General features: G+C 39.0%; 1 protein-coding gene across 1 annotated transcript in view; it reads right to left on the reverse strand.

The window, feature by feature from the left end:
* Nucleotides 1-1,914: 1,914 nt before the first annotated feature.
* Nucleotides 1,915-21,514, reverse strand: part of LOC118371846 (dixin-like) — an 82,705-nt gene continuing 63,105 nt past the window's right edge. Inside the window, exons 15-20 of the mRNA XM_052517402.1 lie at nucleotides 11,439-11,579; nucleotides 11,046-11,112; nucleotides 8,651-8,759; nucleotides 2,569-2,677; nucleotides 2,127-2,206; nucleotides 1,915-2,052 (exon numbers count right to left, since the gene is read on the reverse strand). Of these exons, the coding sequence (XP_052373362.1) occupies nucleotides 2,031-2,052; nucleotides 2,127-2,206; nucleotides 2,569-2,677; nucleotides 8,651-8,759; nucleotides 11,046-11,112; nucleotides 11,439-11,579 (528 nt within the window). The 3' untranslated portion in view covers nucleotides 1,915-2,030. The remainder of the gene's footprint in view (nucleotides 2,053-2,126; nucleotides 2,207-2,568; nucleotides 2,678-8,650; nucleotides 8,760-11,045; nucleotides 11,113-11,438; nucleotides 11,580-21,514) is intronic.

The following is a 21,514-nucleotide window of genomic DNA, read 5'->3' on the forward strand; positions in this document are numbered from 1 at the left end:
CCACTTTATTTTAAGAATGTGAAATGTCAGAATAATAGTAGAGATAATGATTTATTTCAGCTTTTATTTCTTTCATCACATTCCCAGTGGGTCAGAAGTTTACATACACTCAATTAGTATTTGGTAGTATTGCCTTTAAATGGTTTATCTTGGGTCAAACGTTTCGGGTAGCCTTTGGCAAGCTTCCCACAATAAGTTGGGGGAATTTTGGCCCATTCCTTCTGACAGAGCTGGAGTAACTGAGTCAGGTTTGTAGGCCTCCTTGCTCGCACACACTTTTTCAGTTCTGCACACAAATGTTCTATAGGATTGAGGTCAGGGCTTTGTGATGGCCACTCCAATACCTTGACTTTGTTGTCCTTAAGCCATTTTGCCACAACTTTGGAAGTATGCTTGGGATCATAATTCATTTGGAAGACCCATTTGCGACCAAGCTTTAACTTCCTGACTGATGTCTTGAGATGTTGCTTCAATATATCCACATAATTTTCCTGCCTCATGATGTCATCTATTTTGTGAAGTGCACCAGTCCCTCCCGCAGCAAAGCACCCCCACAACATGATGCTGCCACCCCTGTGCTTCACGGTTGGGATGGTGTTCTTCGGCTTGCAAGCGTCCCCCTTTTTCCTCCAGACATAACGATGGTCATTACAGCCAAACAGTTCTATTTTTGCTTCATCAGACCAGTGGACATTTCTCCAAAACGTACGATCTTTGTCCCCATGTGCAGTTGCAAACCGTAGTCTGGCTTTTTTATGGCTGTTTTTGTGCAGTGGCTTCTTCCTTGCTGAGCGGCCTTTCAGGTTATGTCGATATAGGACTCGTTTTACTGTGGATATAGATGCTTTTGTACATGTTTCCTCCAGCATCTTCACAAGGTCCTGCTGCTGTTCTGGGATTGATTTGCACTTTTCGCACCAAAGTATGTTCATCTCTAGGAGACAGAACGCATCTCCTTCCTGAGCGGTATGGCGGCTGCGCGGTCCCATGGTGTTTATACTTGCGTACTATTGTTTGTACAGATGAACGTGGTACCTTCAGGCGTCTGGAAATTGCTCCCAAGGATGAACCAGACTTGTGGAGGTCTACACATTTGTTTTCTGATTGAACCAGACTTGTGGAGGACTACAATTCTTTTCTGAGTTATTGGCTGATTTCTTTTGATTTTCCCATGATGTCAAGCAAAGAGGCACTGAGTTTGAAGGTAGGCCTTGAAATACATCCACACGTACACCTCCAATTGACTCAAATGATGTCAATTAGCCTATCAGAAGCTTCTAAAGCCATGACATCATTTTCTGGAATTGACCAAGCTGTTTAAAGGCACAGTGAACTTAGTTTATGTAAACTTCTGACCCACTGGAATTGTGATACAGTGAATTATAAGTGAAATAATCTGTCTGTAAACAATTGCTGGAAACATTACTTGTGTCATGCACAAAGTAGATTTGCCAAAAACATAGTTTGTTAACAATAAATGTGTGGAGTGGTTAAAAAACGAGTTTTAATGACTCCAACCTAAGTGTATGTAAACTTCCAACTTCAACTGTAGGTCCTTCAGTTCCTCAGCAGCTAGTTCCCTTCAGTTCCTCAGCAGCTAGGTCCTCTAGTTCCTCAGCAGCTAGGTCCTCTAGTTCCTCAGCAGCTAGGTCCTCTAGTTCCTCAGCAGCTAGTTCCCTTTAGTTCCTCAGCAGCTAGGTCCTCTAGTTCCTCAGCAGCTAGGTCCTCTAGTTCCTCAGCAGCTAGTTCTCTTCAGTTCCTCAGCAGCTAGTTCCCTTCAGTTCCTCAGCAGCTAGTTCCCTTCAGTTCCTCAGCAGCTAGGTCCTCTAGTTCCTCAGCAGCTAGGTCCCTTCAGTTCCTCAGCAGCTAGTTCCCTTCAGTTCCTCAGCAGCTAGGTCCTCTAGTTCCTCAGCAGCTAGGTCCTTCAGTTCCTCAGCAGCTAGTTCCCTTCAGTTCCTCAGCAGCTAGGTCCTCTAGTTCCTCAGCAGCTACGTCCCTTCAGTTCCTCAGCAGCTAGGTCCTCTAGTCCCTCAGCAGCTAGGTCTTTTAATCCTGTGGAAAAGTAAAGAACAATGACAGACTGAACAATGACGGAGAAGTGTGTGTGTATGTGTTTGAATGCGTACCTCTCCTCTCCGTTGTCCTCCTCCACCCAGGCCACTATCTTCCCCTCCCAGCCTGGAACCAAAGCCTCGTCTTCAAATACCTATATACACACACACACAAAATATCAAGTGTGACTGTATTCAGGTATAGATCACCAGACCCCTCCCTCCTTCTAACCCTTCTCTCCTCCCCCTCCTCTCCGCCCCTCCTCCTCTCCTCCCCCGCCCCTCCTCTCCGCCCCCTCCTCTCCCTTCTCTCCTCCCCCTCCTCCCCCGCCCCTCCTCTCCTCCCCCGCCCCTCCTGTCCTCTACCCCTCCTCTCCTCCCCCGCCCCTCCTGTCCTCTAACCCTCCTCTCCTCCCCCTTCTGTCCTCTGCCCCTCCTCTCCTCCCCTCTCCACTTGTCAACCCCCTCTTCTCCTTTCCTCTCCCCTCTTCACTCCCCCTGCTCCTTCCCTCCTCACCTCTTCTTTGACGGTACCAAACTCGGGGTCGAGGGCTTTGAAGTGGAATCTGTAGTTGTCATCTCTGTCTACTGCAGTCTTCACATCTCTCAGAGTGACTTTCCCCAACCTAACACACATCAAATGTTTCCAATAATCTTCTCACCCAGACTATGCACCCTACATGATCATCCTGACTCTTTATTATATATACATTTTATATATACATTTTGTTGTTCGTCTCAATTCAAAATGGATTAAATGAATAAAAAATCTCTCACCCATCTACACACAAAGTGAAAATATGTTTTTAGAAATGTTTGCAAATGTATTGTAAAATGAAATACATACATCTTATTGACGTAAGTATTCACACCCCTGAGTGATAGGATCACCTTTGGCAGCGATTACAGCTATGACTCTTTCTGGGTAAGTCTCTCAGAGCTTTGCAAACCTGGATTGTACAATATTTGCACATTTATCATTTTTAAATTGTTCAAGTTCTTTCAAGTTGGTTGTTGATCATTGCTAGACAGCCATTTTCAAGTCTTGCCATAGATTTTTAAGACGATTTATGTAAAAACTGTAACTCGGCTACTCTGGGACATTCAATGTCCGCCAGTGTAGATTTGGCCTTGTTTTAGGTTATTGTCCTGCTGAAAGGTGAATTCATCTCCCAGTGTCTGTTGGAAAGTAGACTGAATCAGGTTATTGTCCTGCTGAAAGGTGAATTCATCTCCCAGTGTAGAGGTGTTTTAGGTTATTGTCCTACTGAAAGGTGAATTCATCTCCCAGTGTAGATGTGTTTTAGGTTATTGTCCTGCTGAAAGGTGAATTCATCTCCCAGTGTAGATGTGTTGTAGGTTATTGTCCTGCTGAAAGGTGAATTCATCTCCCAGTGTAGATGTGTTGTAGGTTATTGTCCTGCTGAAAGGTGAATTCATCTCCCAGTGTAGATGTGGTCTTGTGTTTTAGGTTATTGTCCTGCTGAAAGGTGAATTCATCTCCCAGTGTAGATGTGTTTTAGGTTATTGTCCTGCTGAAAGGTGAATTCATCTCCCAGTGTAGATGTGTTCTAGGTTATTGTCCTGCTGAAAGGTGAATTCATCTCCCAGTGTCTGGTGGAAAGTAGACTGAATCAGGTTATTGTCCTGCTGAAAGGTGAATTCATCTCCCAGTGTCTGGTGGAAAGTAGACTGAATCAGGTTATTGTCCTGCTGAAAGGTGAATTCATTTCCCAGTGTCTGTTGGAAAGTAGACTGAATCAGGTTTTCTTCTAGGATTTGGCATGTGCTTAGTTCTATACCATTTATTTGTATTATTACAAAACTCCCTAGTCATTGCAAATGACAAGCATACCCATAACATGATACAGCCACCACCATACTTGAAAATATGAAGTGGTACTCAGTGACGTCAATGACGTCTGTCATTGAGGTTAGTAATTGTGGAGTAACTACAATGTTGTCGATCCATCTTCAGTTTCATGCAACTTATTATGTGACGTGTTAAGTAAATGCTTACTCCTGAACATATTCAGGCTTGAGATAATAAAGGAGTCGAATACTTATTGACCCAAGAGATTTCCTAACTTTTAGTCTCCTGGGACATTCATTACATGTGGATTCTGCGTCTAGATATGTATATATTATATCCTGTTTGTTGTATATATTATATCCTGTTGTATATATTATATCCTGTTTATTGTATATATTATATCCTGTTGTATATATTATATCCTGTTGTATATATTATATCCTGTTGTATATATTATATCCTGTTTGTTGTATATATTATATCCTGTTTATTGTATATATTATATCCCGTTTATTGTATATATTATATCCTGTTGTATATATTATATCCTGTTGTATATATTATATCCTGTTGTATATATTATATCCTGTTGTATATATTATATCCTGTTTATTGTATATATTATATCCTGTTGTATATATTATATCATGTTTATTGTATATATTATATCCCATTTGTTGTATATATTATATCCTGATGTATATATTATATCCTGTTTATTGTATATATTATATCCTTTTTATTGTATATATAATATCCTGTTTATTGTATATATTATATCCTGTTTGTTGTATATATTATATCCTGTTTATTGTATATATTATATCCTGTTTATTGTATATATTATATCCTGTTTATTGTATATATTATATCCTGTTTATTGTATATATTATATCCTGTTTATTGTATATATTATATCCTGTTTATTGTATATATTATATCCTGTTTGTTGTATATATTATATCCTGTTTGTTGTATATATTATATCCTGTTTATTGTATATATAATATCCTGTTTATTGTATATATTATATCCTGTTTATTGTATATGTTATATCCTGTTGTATATATTATATCGTGTTTATTGTATATATTATATCCTGTTTGTTGTATATATTATATCCTGTTGTATATATTATATCCTGTTTATTGTATATATTATATCCTGTTTATTGTATATATTATATCATGTTTGTTGTATATATTATATCCTGTTGTATATATTATATCCTCTTTATTGTATATATTATATCCTTTTTGTTGTATATATTATATCCTGTTTGTTGTATATATTATATCCTGTTTATTGTATATATTATATCCTGTTTATTGTATATATTATATCCTGTTGTATATATTATATCCTGTTTGTTGTATATATTATATCCTGTTTGTTGTATATGTTATATCCTGTTGTATATATTATATCCTGTTTATTGTATATATTATATCCTGTTTGTTGTATATATTATATCCTGTTGTATATATTATATCCTGTTTATTGTATATATTATATCCTGTTGTATATATTATATCCTGTTTATTGTATATATTATATCCCGTTTATTGTATATATAATATCCTGTTTGTTGTATATATTATATCCTGTTTGTTGTATATATTATATCCTGTTTATGGTATATATTATATCCTGTTTATTGTATATATTATATCCTGTTTGTTGTATATATTATATCCTGTTTATTGTATATATTATATCCTGTTTATTGTATATATTATATCCTGTTTGTTGTATATATTATATCCTGTTGTATATATTATATCCTGTTTATTGTATATATTATATCCTGTTTATTGTATATATTATATCCTGTTTGTTGTATATATTATATCCTGTTTATTGTATATATTATATCCTGTTTATTGTATATATTATATCCTGTTTGTTGTATATATTATATCCTGTTTATTGTATATATTATATCCTGTTTATTGTATATATTATATCCTGTTTATTGTATATATTATATCCTGTTTATTGTATATATAATATCCTGTTTATTGTATATATTATATCCTGTTTGTTGTATATATTATATCCTGTTTATTGTATATATTATATCCTGTTTATTGTATATATTATATCCTGTTTGTTGTATATATTATATCCTGTTTATTGTATATATTATATCCTGTTGTATATATTATATCCTGTTTATTGTATATATTATATCCTGTTGTATATATTATATCCTGTTTATTGTATATATTATATCCTGTTTATTGTATATATTATATCCTGTTTATTGTATATATAATATCCTGTCTATTGTATATATAATATACTGTTTATTGTATATATTATATCATGTTGTATATATTATATCCTGTTTATTGTATATATTATATCCTGTTTGTTGTATATATTATATCCTGTTGTATATATTATATCCTGTTTATTGTATATATTATATCCTGTTTGTTGTATATATTATATCCTGTTTGTTGTATATATTATATCCTGTTGTATATATTATATCCTCTTTATTGTATATATTATATCCTGTTTATTGTATATATTATATCCTGTTTATTGTATATATAATATCCTGTTTATTGTATATATTATATCATGTTTATTGTATATATTATATCCTGTTTATTGTATATATTATATCCTGTTGTATATATTATATCCTGTTGTATATATTATATCCTGTTGTATATATTATATCCTGTTTATTGTATATATTATATCCTGTTTATTGTATATATTATATCCTGTTTATTGTATATATAATATCCTGTTTATTGTATATATTATATCCTGTTTGTTGTATATATTATATCCTGTTGTATATATTATATCCTGTTTATTGTATATATTATATCCTGTTTGTTGTATATATTATATCCTGTTTGTTGTATATATTATATCCTGTTGTATATATTATATCCTGTTTATTGTATATATTATATCCTGTTTGTTGTATATATTATATCCTGTTTATTGTATATATTATATCCTGTTTATTGTATATATAATATCCTGTTTATTGTATATATTATATCCTGTTTGTTGTATATATTATATCCTGTTGTATATATTATATCCTGTTTATTGTATATATTATATCCTGTTTATTGTATATATTATATCCTGTTTGTTGTATATATTATATCCTGTTGTATATATTATATCCTGTTTATTGTATATATTATATCCTGTTTGTTGTATATATTATATCCTGTTGTATATATTATATCCTGTTTGTTGTATATATTATATCCTGTTTATTGTATATATTATATCCCGTTTATTGTATATATTATATCCTGTTTATTGTATATATTATATCCTGTTTATTGTATATATTATATCCTGTTTATTGTATATATTATATCATGTTTATTGTATATGTTATATCCTGTTTATTGTATATATTATATCCCGTTTATTGTATATATTATATCTTGTTTGTTGTATATATTATATCCTGTTTCTTGTATATATTATATCATGTTTATTGTATATATTATATCCTGTTTATTGTATATATTATATCATGTTTATTGTATATATTATATCCTGTTTATTGTATATATTATATCCTGTTTATTGTATATATTATATCATGTTTATTGTATATATTATATCCTGTTTATTGTATATATTATATCCTGTTTATTGTATATATTATATCCTGTTTATTGTATATATTATATCATGTTTATTGTATATATTATATCCTGTTTATTGTATATATTATATCATGTTTGTTGTATATATTATATACTGTTTATTGTATATATTATATCCTGTTTATTGTATATATTATATCCTGTTTATTGTATATATTATATCCTGTTTATTGTATATATTATATCCTGTTTATTGTATATATTATATCCTGTTTCTTGTATATATTATATCATGTTTATTGTATATATTATATCCCATTTATTGTATATATTATATCCTGTTGTATATATTATATCATGTTTATTGTATATATTATATCCTGTTGTATATATTATATCGTGTTTGTTGTATATATTATATCCTGTTGTATATATTATATCATGTTTATTGTATATATTATATCCTGTTGTATATATTATATCGTGTTTGTTGTATATATTATATCCTGTTTATTGTATATATTATATCCTGTTTATTGTATATATTATATCCTGTTTGTTTGTTGTATATATTATATCCTGTTTATTGTATATATTATATCCTGTTTATTGTATATATTATATCATTTATTGTATATATTATATCCTGTTGTATATATTATATCCTGTTTATTGTATATATTATATCCTGTTTATTGTATATATTATATCCTGTTTATTGTATATATTATATCCTGTTTATTGTATATATTATATCCTGTTTATTGTATATATTATATCCTGTTTGTTGTATATATTATATCCTGTTTATTGTATATATTATATCCTGTTTGTTGTATATATTATATCCTGTTTATTGTATATATTATATCCTGTTGTATATATTATATCGTGTTTATTGTATATATTATATCCTGTTTATTGTATATATTATATCATGTTGTATATATTATATCGTGTTTATTGTATATATTATATCCTGTTTATTGTATATATTATATCCTGTTTATTGTATATACTATATCCTGTTTATTGTATATACTATATCCTGTTTATTGTGGCAGCACCATTTCACCAAATTAAATTACTGTTCATGCAAATGTATTTTGAATACAGATGATTCTGAAACATTTCAAGGTCCCAGATACATTGGTTATGATTAGAAGTTAGGTAAACACACGTACCTCTTGTTGATGTGGATCATGCAGGGTGTGTGTGAGTGGTCTGTAAAGTAGAGGACCTTAGTGGAACCACACGAGCTCAGCAATGGACTACTGTAGGAGTGGGTCATCTCTGAAACACACACACCATCAGAAATAGGGGACATTTCATGTGTGTGGCTGACTTTACTTTTTGTCAACACATGCCAGGGAAGGTCTGCGGAGACCCCCTTGTGCACTCAACGACCGTGTACAATACAGTGGTACCTCCTTCAAAAATTGCGTCAACAGAGAAGTATTTTTTATTTCTGGGTGATTTTAAATATTAACCGGTTATCATCAAGCTGCCCACTCAGGAAAAAAAACTGCAAATTGTAACCAGAGCCTGTAAACTGGTTCAGGTTGTCAGTCAACCTACCAGGGTAGTTACAAACAGCACAGGAATGAAATCATCAACATGTATTGGTCACATCTTAATTAATGCTTCAGATATTTGCTTTAAAGCAGTATCCAGATCCATTGGATGTAGTGATCACAGTATAATAGCCTTATCTAGGAAAACCAAAGTTCCAAACGCTGGGCCTAATATAGTGTATAAGAGGTCATACAATACGTTCTGTAGTGATTCATATGTTGATGATGTAAAGAATATTTTCTGTGGAGGAGAAACCAGACACATTTATGAAACTACTATTTCAGTTACTAATAAGCACGAACCCATTAAGAAAATTACTGTAAAAACGGTTAAATCCCCTTGGATTGACGAGGAATTGAAAAATGGTATGGTTGAGAGGGATGAGGTGAAAGGACTGGCAAATAGGTATTGCTGCACAACTGATTGGCAAACGCACAGTAAAATGCGAAATCATGTGACTAAACAAAATAAAAAGAAACAAACTACACTATGAAACAAATCAATTATATAAAGAATGATTGTAAAAAGGGCAACTTAAATTTTTTGGGAAAAAGCGGCTCCTTCGTTTATTGAATTAATTGAATCAGATGGCTCATTTATCACAAAGCACACTGATATTGCAAACTACTTTAATGACTTTTTCATTGGCAAGATAAGCAAACGTAGGGATGACATGCCAGCAACAAATGCTGACAAACAAACGCTTACACATCCAAGTTTTTCAGACCAAATCATGAAAGACAAGAATGTACTTTTGAATTCTGCAAAGTCAGTGTGGAAGAGGTGAAAACATTATTGTTGTCTATCAACAATGACAAGCCACCAGGGTCTGACAATCTGGATGGAAAATTACTGAGGATAATAGCAGATGAAATTGACACTCCTATTTGCCACATCTTCAATTTAAGCCTAATAGAGTGTGTGCCCTCAGGCCTGGAGGGAAGCTAAAGTCATTCTGCTACCCAAGAATAGTAAAGCTCCTTTACTGGCTCAAATAGCTGACCAATCAGCCTGTTACCAACCCTTAGTAAACTTCTGGAAAAAATTGTGTTTGACCAGATACAATGCTATTTCACAGTAAACAAATTGACAACAGAATTTCAGCATGCTTATAGGGAAGGATGCTCAACAAGCACAGCACATACACAAATGACTGATGATTGGCAGAGAGAAATTTATGATAAAATGATTGTGGGGGCTGTCTTTTTAGACTTCAGTGCAGCTTTTGACATTATCGATCATAGTCTGCTGCTGGAAAAACGTATGTGTTCTGGATTTACACCCCCTGCTATAATGTGGATAAAGAGTTACTTGTCTAACTGTAAACAATTGTTGGAAAAATAATTTGTGTCATGCACAAAGTAGATGTCCTAACTGACTTGCCAAAACTATAGTTTGTTAACAAGAAGTTTGTGGAATGGTTGAAAAACAAGTTTTAATGAGTCCAACCTGAGTTGATGTGAACTTCTGAACTTCTGTATACATAAGGTATAATATAGATAATATATGTTCTAACTATTTTTGGAAATCCAATTTTTTTTATTTTATTAAGTAGACATGGCCTTAATATACTGTAAGTTACATGGTAGACTATTTTTGATATTATAAACAGCGAATGGTTGATGTTCTTCAGAAACAAAATAAGCCCTATCGGTGGGATTAAACGAGTTCTCCAATCCCTTTCATGTCATGTTACAAGGTGTTTTTTCATTGAAACTACCAAATGTCGGCCTTTAACTTCTTAACCATCCGAATATTTTCATTTACTGTCAAATATATTCTCATGTGTCCTGGGACTTTTTCAAACGTTCCCGTAACGTTCCCGACAAAGAAGAGCTATCAAGGTGTGAAATAATATTAAGATGACCCACTTAATAATTTTTTATTATTTTTAAGTTTCCCACGGAGCCACCACCAATGTGTCGCTCACGCATGGACGAAAGAGTTCGCCTGCAGCATTCGCTGTGAAATATAATGCGTTGTGGAATCAGTGTGTGATCTTACTGCTTGGAGGCCAGGAGTCGTGCTGGTTGTGTGTGGCTCTGTTGCATCCTGAAGACTTCCCCTTCCCCTAAGGAACACAACACACGACAGTCAAGGGATTTCTAATAGCACAAGTTGAAAGAGAGAGTCTGGTGGGTACCTGGTGTGTCTGTGTACCTGGTGTGTCTGTGTACCTGGTGGGTACCTGGTGTGTACCTGGTGGGTCTGTGTACCTGGTGTGTCTGTGTACCTGGTGTGTACCTGGTGTGTCTGTGTACCTGGTGTGTCTGTGTACCTGGTGTGTCTGTGTACCTGGTGTGTCTGTGTACCTGGTGTGTCTGTGTACCTGGTGTGTGTGTGTACCTGGTGTGTCTGTGTACCTGGTGTGTCTGTGTACCTGGTGTGTCTGTGTACCTGGTGTGTGTGTGTCAGTCTGTCGGTCAGTGATGTGATGCCCAGCTCCAGTGTATCCAGAGTGTGGTGTTGAGGATCCTGCTCTCGGAACACTCCTCTCAGACTTCTCAACGCTGATCGCACCAGCTGCAGCTCCTCAGCCTACACACACACACACACACACACACACACACACACACACACACACACACACACACACACACACACACACACACACACACACACACACACACACACACACACACACACACACACACACACACACACACACACACACACATACACACACATACACACACACACACACACACACACACACACACACACACACACACACACACACACACACACACACACACACACACACAGTATATGTATATACACACTGAACAAAAAAATATATACAACATGCAACATTTTCAAAGATTTTACTGAGTTACAGTTCATATGAGGAAACCAGAGGATTGAAAAAAATTGATTAGGCCCTAATCTATGGATTTTACATGACTAGGAATACAGATATGCATCTGTTGGTCACAGACACCTTTAACAAAAAAGTAAGGGTGTGGATCAGAAAACCAGTCAGTATCTGGTGTGGATCAGAACACCAGTCAGTATCTGGTGTGGATCAGAAAACCAGTCAGTATCTGGTGTGGATCAGAAAACCAGTCAGTATCTGGTGTGGATCAGAAAACCAGTCAGTATCTGGTGTGGATCAGAAAACCAGTCAGTATCTGGTGTGGATCAGAACACCAGTCAGTATCTGGTGTGGATCAGAACACCAGTCAGTATCTGGTGTGGATCAGAAAACCAGTCAGTATCTGGTTCCACCATTTGCCTTATGCAGCGCAACACATCTCCTTCACATAGAGTTGATCAGGCTGTTGATTGTGGTCTGTGGAATGTTCCCACTCCTCTTCAATGACTATGTGAAGTTGCTGGATATTGGTGGGAACTGGAACACTCTGTGATACAAGTCAATCCAGAGCATCCCAAACATGCTCAATGGGTGACATGTCTGGTGAAACATGAGATGATGGCGGTGGATGAATGGCACGACAATGGGCCTCAGGATCTTGTCACGGTATCTCTGTGCATTCAAATGGCCATAGATAAAATGCAATCGTGTTCATTGACCGTAGCTTATGCGCCACCATGGGGCACTCTGTTTACAACGTTGACATCAGCAAACCACTATGCCACACACACTGTCTACCATCTGTCCAGTACAGTTAAAACCGAGATTAATCCGTGAAGAGCTTTTCCAGCGTCGCCATCGAAGGTGAGCGTTTGCCCACTGAAGTTGGTTCCGATCCCGAACTGCAGTCAGGTCAAGTCCCTGGTGAGGACGACGAGCAGAGGAGCTTCCCTGAGACCGCATCTCACAAGTTTGTGGAGAAATTCTTTGTTCATAGTTTCATCAGATGTCCGGGTGGCTGGTCTCAGGTGATCCAGCAGGTGAAGAAGTCGGATGTGGAGGTCCTGGGCTGGCGTTGGTACACATGGTCTGCGATTGTGAGGCCGGTTAGACGTATTGCCAAATTCTATAAAACGACTTAGGAGGTGGCTTATGGTAGAGAAGTTAAAATTAAATTATCTGGGAGCCGCTATTATGGTGGCCATTCCTGCAGTCAGCATGTGTACCTGGTGTGTCTGTGTACCTGGTGTGTACCTGGTGTGTCTGTGTACCTGGTGGGTACCTGGTGTGTACCTGGTGTGCCTGTGTACCTGGTGGGTACCTGGTGTGTACCTGGTGGGTCTGTGTACCTGGTGGGTACCTGGTGTGTACCTGGTGGGTCTGTGTACCTGGTGGGTACCTGGTGTGTACCTGGTGGGTCTGTGTACCTGGTGGGTACCTGGTGTGTACCTGGTGGGTCTGTGTACCTGGTGGGTACCTGGTGTGTACCTGGTGGGTACCTGGTGGGTCTGTAGTAGTTGTGTACCTGGTGGGTACCTGGTGGGTCTGTAGTAGTTGTGTACCTGGTGTGTACCTGGTGGGTCTGTAGTAGTTGTGTACCTGGTGGGTCTGTAGTAGTTGTGTACCTGGTGGGTCTGTGTACCTGGTGGGTACCTGGTGGGTACCTGGTGGGTACCTGGTGTGTACCTGGTGGGTCTGTAGTAGTTGTGTACCTGGTGGGTCTGTAGTAGTTGTGTACCTGGTGGGTCTGTAGTAGTTGTGTACCTGGTGGGTCTGTAGTAGTTGTGTACCTGGTGGGTCTGTAGTAGTTGTGTACCTGGTGGGTCTGTAGTAGTTGTGTACCTGGTGGGTCTGTAGTAGTTGTGTACCTGGTGGGTCTGTAGTAGTTGTGTACCTGGTGGGTCTGTAGTAGTTGTGTACCTGGTGGGTCTGTAGTAGTTGTGTACCTGGTGGGTACCTGGTGGGTCTGTAGTAGTTGTGTACCTGGTGGGTCTGTAGTAGTTGTGTACCTGGTGGGTCTGTAGTAGTTGTGTACCTGGTGGGTCTGTAGTAGTTGTGTACCTGGTGGGTCTGTAGTAGTTGTGTACCTGGTGGGTCTGTAGTAGTTGTGTGAGGGAAAAATAATGTATTCACCTTATTTGTTGGTAACAATTATTTACTGAACGAACAGTAAGATATTTCTGTCCTGCTAACGCTGTGTTTTATGGTCTCCACTCTGGCACCCTGCAGCCAGTCTGGGTGTTGAGGACATGGGTTCTACTAGAGAAGCAATTGACAATTGACTTGTGTTGGTGATAAAAACATAAAGGCGAGCATTCTATAGACAAGATGTGGTGTGTGTGTGTGACTCGAGATAGAGAGAGCCTGGAAGAGTTAAGAACAATGCCTCATTGTCTCATCTTCCTGGCATCTGGGAAACTGTGCTGTAAAGGCTAGACTCTCAGTCAGTCAAGACTGGTGGGCTTGACGGTCTCACTGTTGCAATAATTAATCAATATTAAATAAAGATGATTGTTTGAAGAAATGACCAAGTCTCTCTCAGTACTGAATTTCCAACACGCATGCCAATTGCACGCTCCCTCAAAACATTGTGATGTTTAACAAAACTGCACATTTTAGTGGCCTTTTGTCCCTAGCACAAGGTGCACCCGTGTAATGAATATGCTGTTTAAAACCCATCAGTCTAAGTCCTGTCTAAGTTACATATTCGTGAGAGTCTCACCTTTCCATAGAGGGATTTCCATAGTGTGAACATTTTGGACACTACAGACAGAAGCACATCGTGTCACGTCATAACCATAGAAAGCCTTTATTTTCTATGGTAGAGTTGGGCGTGACTAGGGGTTTAGTCTAGTTTATATGTTCTATGTGGGGTTCTAGTTGTTTTTTTCTATGTTGGTGTTTTAGTATGATTCCCAATTAGAGGCAGCTGTTAATCGTTGTCTCTAATTGGGGATCATATTTAAGTAGTTATTTTTCCCACTGGTGTTTGTGGGATATTGTTTTGAGTGACGTAGCACCTCTGTAGTCACGGTTCGTCGTTGTTTGTTTCGTTCTTTCTTTGTTTTGTGCTTTTCACAAAATAAATATGTGGACACCATATTGCGCTGCACCTTGGTCCGATCATTATTACGACGATTGTGACACATCGGTTGTAGAGCAAAACGGGAAAACACCATCGTGTTCGTGAGAGTCATCTTTCCACAGAGGGGTCACAATGAGCTGAAATTAAAGATCCCAGATTTTTTCTACATGAACAAAAAGCTTATTATTCTCCAATTTTGTGCACAAATTTGTTTACATCTGTGTTAGTGAGCATTTCTCCTTTGCCAAGATAATCCATCCCCCTGACAGGTGTGGCATATTAAGAAGCTGATTAAACAGGATGATCATTACACAGGTGCACCTTGTGCTGTGGACAATAAAAGGCCACTCTAAAATGTGCATTTTTGTCACACAACGCCAAAGATTTCTCAAGTTTTGAGGGAGCGTGTAATTGGCATGCAGGAATTTCCCTCAGAGCTGTTGCCAGAGAAGTTAATTTCTCTACCATAAGCTGCCTCCAACGTCATTTTAGAGAATTTGGCAGTATGTCCAACCGGCCTCACAACCACAGACCTCGTGTAACCAAGCCAGCCCAGGACCTCCACATCTAGGCTTCTTCACCTGCGGGATCGTCTGAGACCAGCCACTGAGACAGCTGACGAAACTGAGGAGTATTTCTGGGAAAGTTGGTATCTGGTAATTGACAGATGCAGGGAAAGGGGCATCACTTTATCAAATCCTCCTTCAGAGTCACATGCAGGTGAATCATTGTGATTTCTATATAGTATCAGAAAGAGCATATTCTGCAGTTTCTATGACACTTTGTCAAATAACTATCATAATTCAAGCGCATAGCTCTATTTCCACATTTTCCAAGAATATCGGTGCTGTCCATGCATTCAGTACATGACCACTCACTCAGCAACAACTAGTAACATAATAAAATGAAAATATGCTGTTCTGTCGTCAATGGATGAATGGGCGATAGAAACGGATAATTGTGACTTCAATGAACTAAATGATATGGAGGGTGAAGAGTGATTGTATTTAGAACAATAGTGTAATGATGAATGAAGAATTGTGGGTGTTGTGGGCGGTATAATTATGTTATTATGAAAGGTTGGAAATGGCATGGTGAGACAGGAGTCTGGGAGAGACAGGAGTCTGAGAGGGATGGCATGGTGAGACAGGAGTCTGGGAGGGATGGCATGGTGATACAGGAGTCTGGGAGGGACGGTGAGACAGGAGTCTGGGAGGGACGGTTTGGGTAGAGACAGGAGTCTGGGAGGGACGGTTAGGGTAGAGACAGAAGTCTGGGAGGGACGGTTAGGGTAGAGACAGGAGTCTGGGAGGGACGGTTAGGGTAGAGACAGAAGTCTGGGAGGGACGGTTAGGGTAGAGACAGGAGTCTGGGAGGGACGGTTAGGGTAGAGACAGGAGTCTGGGAGGGACGGTTAGGGTAGAGACAGAAGTCTGGGAGGGACGGTTAGGGTAGAGACAGGAGTCTGGGAGGGACGGTTAGGGTAGAGACAGGAGTCTGGGAGGGACGGTTAGGGTAGAGACAGAAGTCTGGGAGGGACGGTTAGGGTAGAGACAGGAGTCTGGGAGGGACGGTTAGGGTAGAGACAGGAGTCTGGGAGGGACGGTTAGGGTAGAGACAAAAGTCTGGGAGGGACGGTTTGGGTAGAGACAGGAGTCTGGGAGGGACGGTTAGGGTAGAGACAGGAGTCTGGGAGGGACGGTTAGGGTAGAGACAGGAGTCTGGGAGGGACGGTTAGGGTAGAGACAAAAGTCTGGGAGGGACGGTTAGGGTAGAGACAGGAGTCTGGGAGGGACGGTTAGGGTAGAGACAAAAGTCTGGGAGGGACGGTTTGGGTAGAGACAGGAGTCTGGGAGGGACGGTTAGGGTAGAGACAGAAGTCTGGGAGGGACGGTTAGGGTAGAGACAGGAGTCTGGGAGGGACGGTTAGGGTAGAGACAGAAGTCTGGGAGGGACGGTTAGGGTAGAGACAGGAGTCTGGGAGGGACGGTTAGGGTAGAGACAGAAGTCTGGGAGGGACGGTTAGGGTAGAGACAGGAGTCTGGGAGGGACGGTTAGGGTAGAGACAGAAGTCTGGGAGGGACGGTTAGGGTAGAGACAGGAGTCTGGGAGGGACGGTTAGGGTAGAGACAGGAGTCTGGGAGGGACGGTTTGGGTAGAGACAGGAGTCTGGGAGGGACGGTTTGGGTAGAGATGAGTTTATGTGACATGCAGATATACCAGCACATCAGAGATTGTACTGTTGCTCATGCACACAAAAAAGGAAACAGTACGTGGGACATGTCTATGGATGATCTCTAAGCATTTATTGCACTCTTGTATGTCGGGACGTACGATGGGAAGAGCATGGATGTGGAGTCATTTTGGTCTGATGTCCATGGGGCGTACGATGGGAAAGAGCATGGATGTGGAGTCATTTTGGGGAGGACTTTTCCGAGAGACCATGCCGCGCAATTGCTTCATTGAGATTATGCACACGAAACAAGGCCCATGAAAACTATGTGCAGTGGAATCGATTTTTGTTTGTGGGGGTTACTCACACAAAGCCCCGAAGATGTGTGCTGACCGTGGACCCTAAGCATAAAGAGAAGACTAGAATGATTCATGCGTAAAGGCTTCTAGGTCTACAGATGTAGATGTTATTTTACCATTCAAGACGATGGCCTTTTCTCCCCATTGAAATATTGTTATAGTTCAAAAAGTAGAAATGCTATCAAAACATATTTTCTCTAGCAATGTAAGTTGGGGCAGTCTGGACATTTGGAAGTTGGTTTAATTTGAATAAATAGCTTATTAAATAGTTTATTTTCGAGAGTGGGCAGAATGAATAGAATAATAATAAGACTATGGATCTAATATATATATATATAAATATATATATTATATATAGATATAAATCTAGAGTGGTGCTTTGCCTTCAGAAAGTGCACCTAACTAGAAAAGTATGTGTGCTTGCTAGCTTGTTTTAAAAGTATTTATGGCTTTGAATTAAGTTATAGTAGTGGTAGTGTCTGCAGTGGTAATGGAGGTGACTAGTTTTTTTCAGTGTGTAGATGAAATAATTAAATGTATTGATTAGGATAGGGTAGCTTGAATATGTGAAAGTGGCCTTGGTGTATAGCTTGAACGATTCAAGAGTTACAATTATTGTTGGTGAGTATTATATGCAAATGTGTGCACATTTAAGTAGTTATAATTTTAGTTGTGGTCAGTAGTTGTGGTCAGTAGTTGTGGTCAGTAGTTTTATGGTTGTGGTCATTAGTTGTGTGGTTCAGTATTTGTGGTCAGTAGTGTTGGTAAGTATGTGTGTGATTCAGTAGTGGTGTGGTTGTGGTCAGTAGATGTAGTCAGTAGTTATGTGGTTGTGGTCAGTAGTTTTGGTATGTAGGTGTGTGGTTCAGTATTTGTGGTCAGTAGTTCTATGGTTGTGGTCAATAGCTAGTTGTGGTCAGTAGTGGTCAGTCATTTTGATCAGTAGTTTTGTGGTCAGTTGCTGTGATCAGTTGCTGTGGTCAGTAGGTGTGGTCAGTTGCTGTGGTCAGTTGCTGTGGTCAGTAGTTGTGGACAGTTGCTGTGGTCAGTAGTTGTGGACAGTAGTTGTGGTCAGTTGCTGTGGTCAGTAGTTGTGGACAGTAGTTGTGGTCAGTTGCTGTGGTCAGTAGTTGTGGACAGTAGTTGTGGTCAGTAGTTGTGGACAGTAGTTGTGGTCAGTTGCTGTGGTCAGTTGCTGTGGTCAGTAGTTGTGGACAGTAGTTGTGGTCAGTTGCTGTGGTCAGTAGTTGTGGACAGTAGTTGTGGTCAGTTGCTGTGGTCAGTAGTTGTGGACAGTAGTTGTGGTCAGTTGCTGTGGTCAGTAGTTGTGGACAGTAGTTGCGGTCAGTTGCTGTGGTCAGTAGTTGTGGACAGTAGTTGTGGTCAGTTGCTGTGGTCAGTTGCTGTGGTCAGTAGTTGTGGACAGTAGTTGTGGTCAGTTGCTGTGGTCAGTAGTTGTGGACAGTAGTTGTGGACAGTAGTTGTGGTCAGTAGTTGTGGTCAGTTGCTGTGGTCAGTAGTTGTGGACAGTAGTTGCGGTCAGTTGCTGTGGTCAGTAGTTGTGGACAGTAGTTGTGGTCAGTTGCTGTGGTCAGTTGCTGTGGTCAGTAGTTGTGGACAGTAGTTGTGGTCAGTTGCTGTGGTCAGTAGTTGTGGACAGTAGTTGTGGTCAGTTGCTGTGGTCAGTAGTTGTGGTCAGTTGCTGTGGTCAGTAGCTGTGGACAGTAGTTGTGGTCAGTTGCTGTGGTCAGTTGCTGTGGTCAGTAGTTGTGGACAGTAGTTGTGGTCAGTTGCTGTGGTCAGTAGTTGTGGACAGTAGTTGTGGTCAGTTGCTGTGGTCAGTAGTTGTGGACAGTAGTTGTGGTCAGTTGCTGTGGTCAGTTGTTGTGGACAGTAGTTGTGGTCAGTTGCTGTGGTCAGTAGTTGTGGACAGTAGTTGTGGTCAGTTGCTGTGGTCAGTAGTTGTGGTCAGTAGTTGTGGACAGTAGTTGTGGACAGTAGTTGTGGACAGTAGTGGCCAGTAGTTTTGTGTTTGTGGTCATAAGTTGTGTGGTTCAGTAGTTGTGTGGTTTTGGTCAGTATATTTGGTCAGAAGTTGTGTGGTTCATTTGTTGTGGTCAGTAGTTGTCAGTAGTTTTGGTAAGTAGTTGTGTGGTTCAATAGTTGTGGTAAGTAATTGTAGTTGTAGTCAGTAGTTTTGTGGTTGTGGTCATTTGCGGTCAGTAGCTTTGTGGTTGTGATAATTAGTTGTGTGGTTCAGTAGTTGTGGGCAGTTGTGGTCAGTAGCTAATTATGGTCAGTAGTTGTAGTCAGTAGTTGTGGTCAGTAGATGTGGTCAGTAGTTAGGTGGTTGAGGTTCAGTAGTTGTGGTCAATATTTGTGTCGTTGTGGTCAGTAGCTAGTTGTGGTCAGTATTTGTGTCATTGTGGTCAGTAGCTAGCTATGGTCAGTAGTTTTGTGGTTGTGATCAGTAGTTGTGGTCAGTAGATATTTATGGTCAGTAGTTGTAGTCAGTAGTTGTGGTCAGTAGATGTGGTCAGTAGTTAGGTGGTTGAGGTTCAGTAGTTGTGGTCAATATTTGTGTCGTTGTGGTCAGTAGTTGTGGTCAGTAGCTAGTTGTGGTCAGTATTTGTGTCATTGTGGTCAGTAGCTAGCTATGGTCAGTAGTTTTGTGGTTGTGATCAGTAGTTGTGGTCAGTAGATATTTATGGTCAGTAGTTGTAGTCAGTAGTTGTGGTCAGTAGCTATTTATGGTCAGTAGTTGTGGTCAGTCACTAGTTAGGGTTAGTGGTTGTGGTCAGTAGCTAGTTATGGTCAGTGGTTGTGGTCAGTAGCTAGTTATGGTCAGTGGTTGTGGTCAGTAGCTAGTTATGGTCAGTGGTTGTGGTCAGTAGCTACGTAGGTTAACGTATTTTCTAGATTCATGATAGTGTTGTTAGACAAAGCAAGGAAAGTGAACTTTAAATGTGATGTACAGTAGATTCATTGACATTTGCAGCTGTTGTTGGTAAGTAATGAATCTGCTGCCTTCTGACATGACTTACTGCATATTTAATGAAAGCAGTAGATGGGTTACTAAAACAGCTCTAAAAAGTTCCCGAAAATGTTGTTGATGCGGTTCCTAAAACAGCTATAACGTTGGATCGGTACCAGATAATAATTTGAATTGCAAGGAACTAGACCAAGTTATCATATCATCTAACTTGTCTAAATTGTTGGAAAAGTGGTGGAAGTTGCTGATTTCTGTCAAAAAGTTGCATTGTTGGATTTACAGTCGATGGAATGTTGGAAGTGATGACATCACAATGGGACCTTTAGAATGTTGAGGAAATGCCATGAAATGGACGGACGGAGGGACGCAAAGTTTAATAGTTTAAAAAAGTAGAAAAGATGTGAAAATGTCAATCCAGACCAGTTTACACAAATATAAAAGTCTGAGCTGCGTTTCCAGTTTAAAAGTGTAATAGGAGTTCAGTGCTGAAGAAGAAGAATTATGTCCACGTTTCTGTAGTTCCATAAAACTGCCAGCAGTGTTCCCAATGTTTTTTCTGTGAGAATCACTATTGGCTTTTCGCCAGAAGGCACTAGATCGGGGATCGGCAACAGGCGGCCCCTTTTGTAGGCCCCCAGATCAATCAAATCTATTATTGGCCTCTTTTTTTTGCCATTGAAGGCAGCTTCAAAAAACCCTCAGTGGCTAAACTCTCCAAGGCAGCTTCGATAAAACCCTCAGTGGCTAAACTCTCCAAGGCAGCTTCGTTAAAACCCTCAGTGGCTAAACTCTCCAAGGCAGCTTCGATAAAACCCTCAGTGGCTAAACTCTCCAAGGCAGCTTCGTTAAAACCCTCAGTGGCTAAACTCTCCAAGGCAGCTTCGTTAAAACCCTCAGTGGCTAAACTCTCCAAGGCAGCTTCGATAAAACCCTCAGTGGCTAAACTCTCCAAGGCAGCTTCGTTAAAACCCTCAGTGGCTAAACTCTCCAAGGCAGCTTCGATAAAACCCTCAGTGGCTAAACTCTCCAAGGCAGCTTCGATAAAACCC

This window comes from Oncorhynchus keta, unplaced genomic scaffold (assembly GCF_023373465.1).
Source record: "Oncorhynchus keta strain PuntledgeMale-10-30-2019 unplaced genomic scaffold, Oket_V2 Un_scaffold_7763_pilon_pilon, whole genome shotgun sequence".
NCBI classification, from domain to species: domain Eukaryota; kingdom Metazoa; phylum Chordata; class Actinopteri; order Salmoniformes; family Salmonidae; genus Oncorhynchus; species Oncorhynchus keta.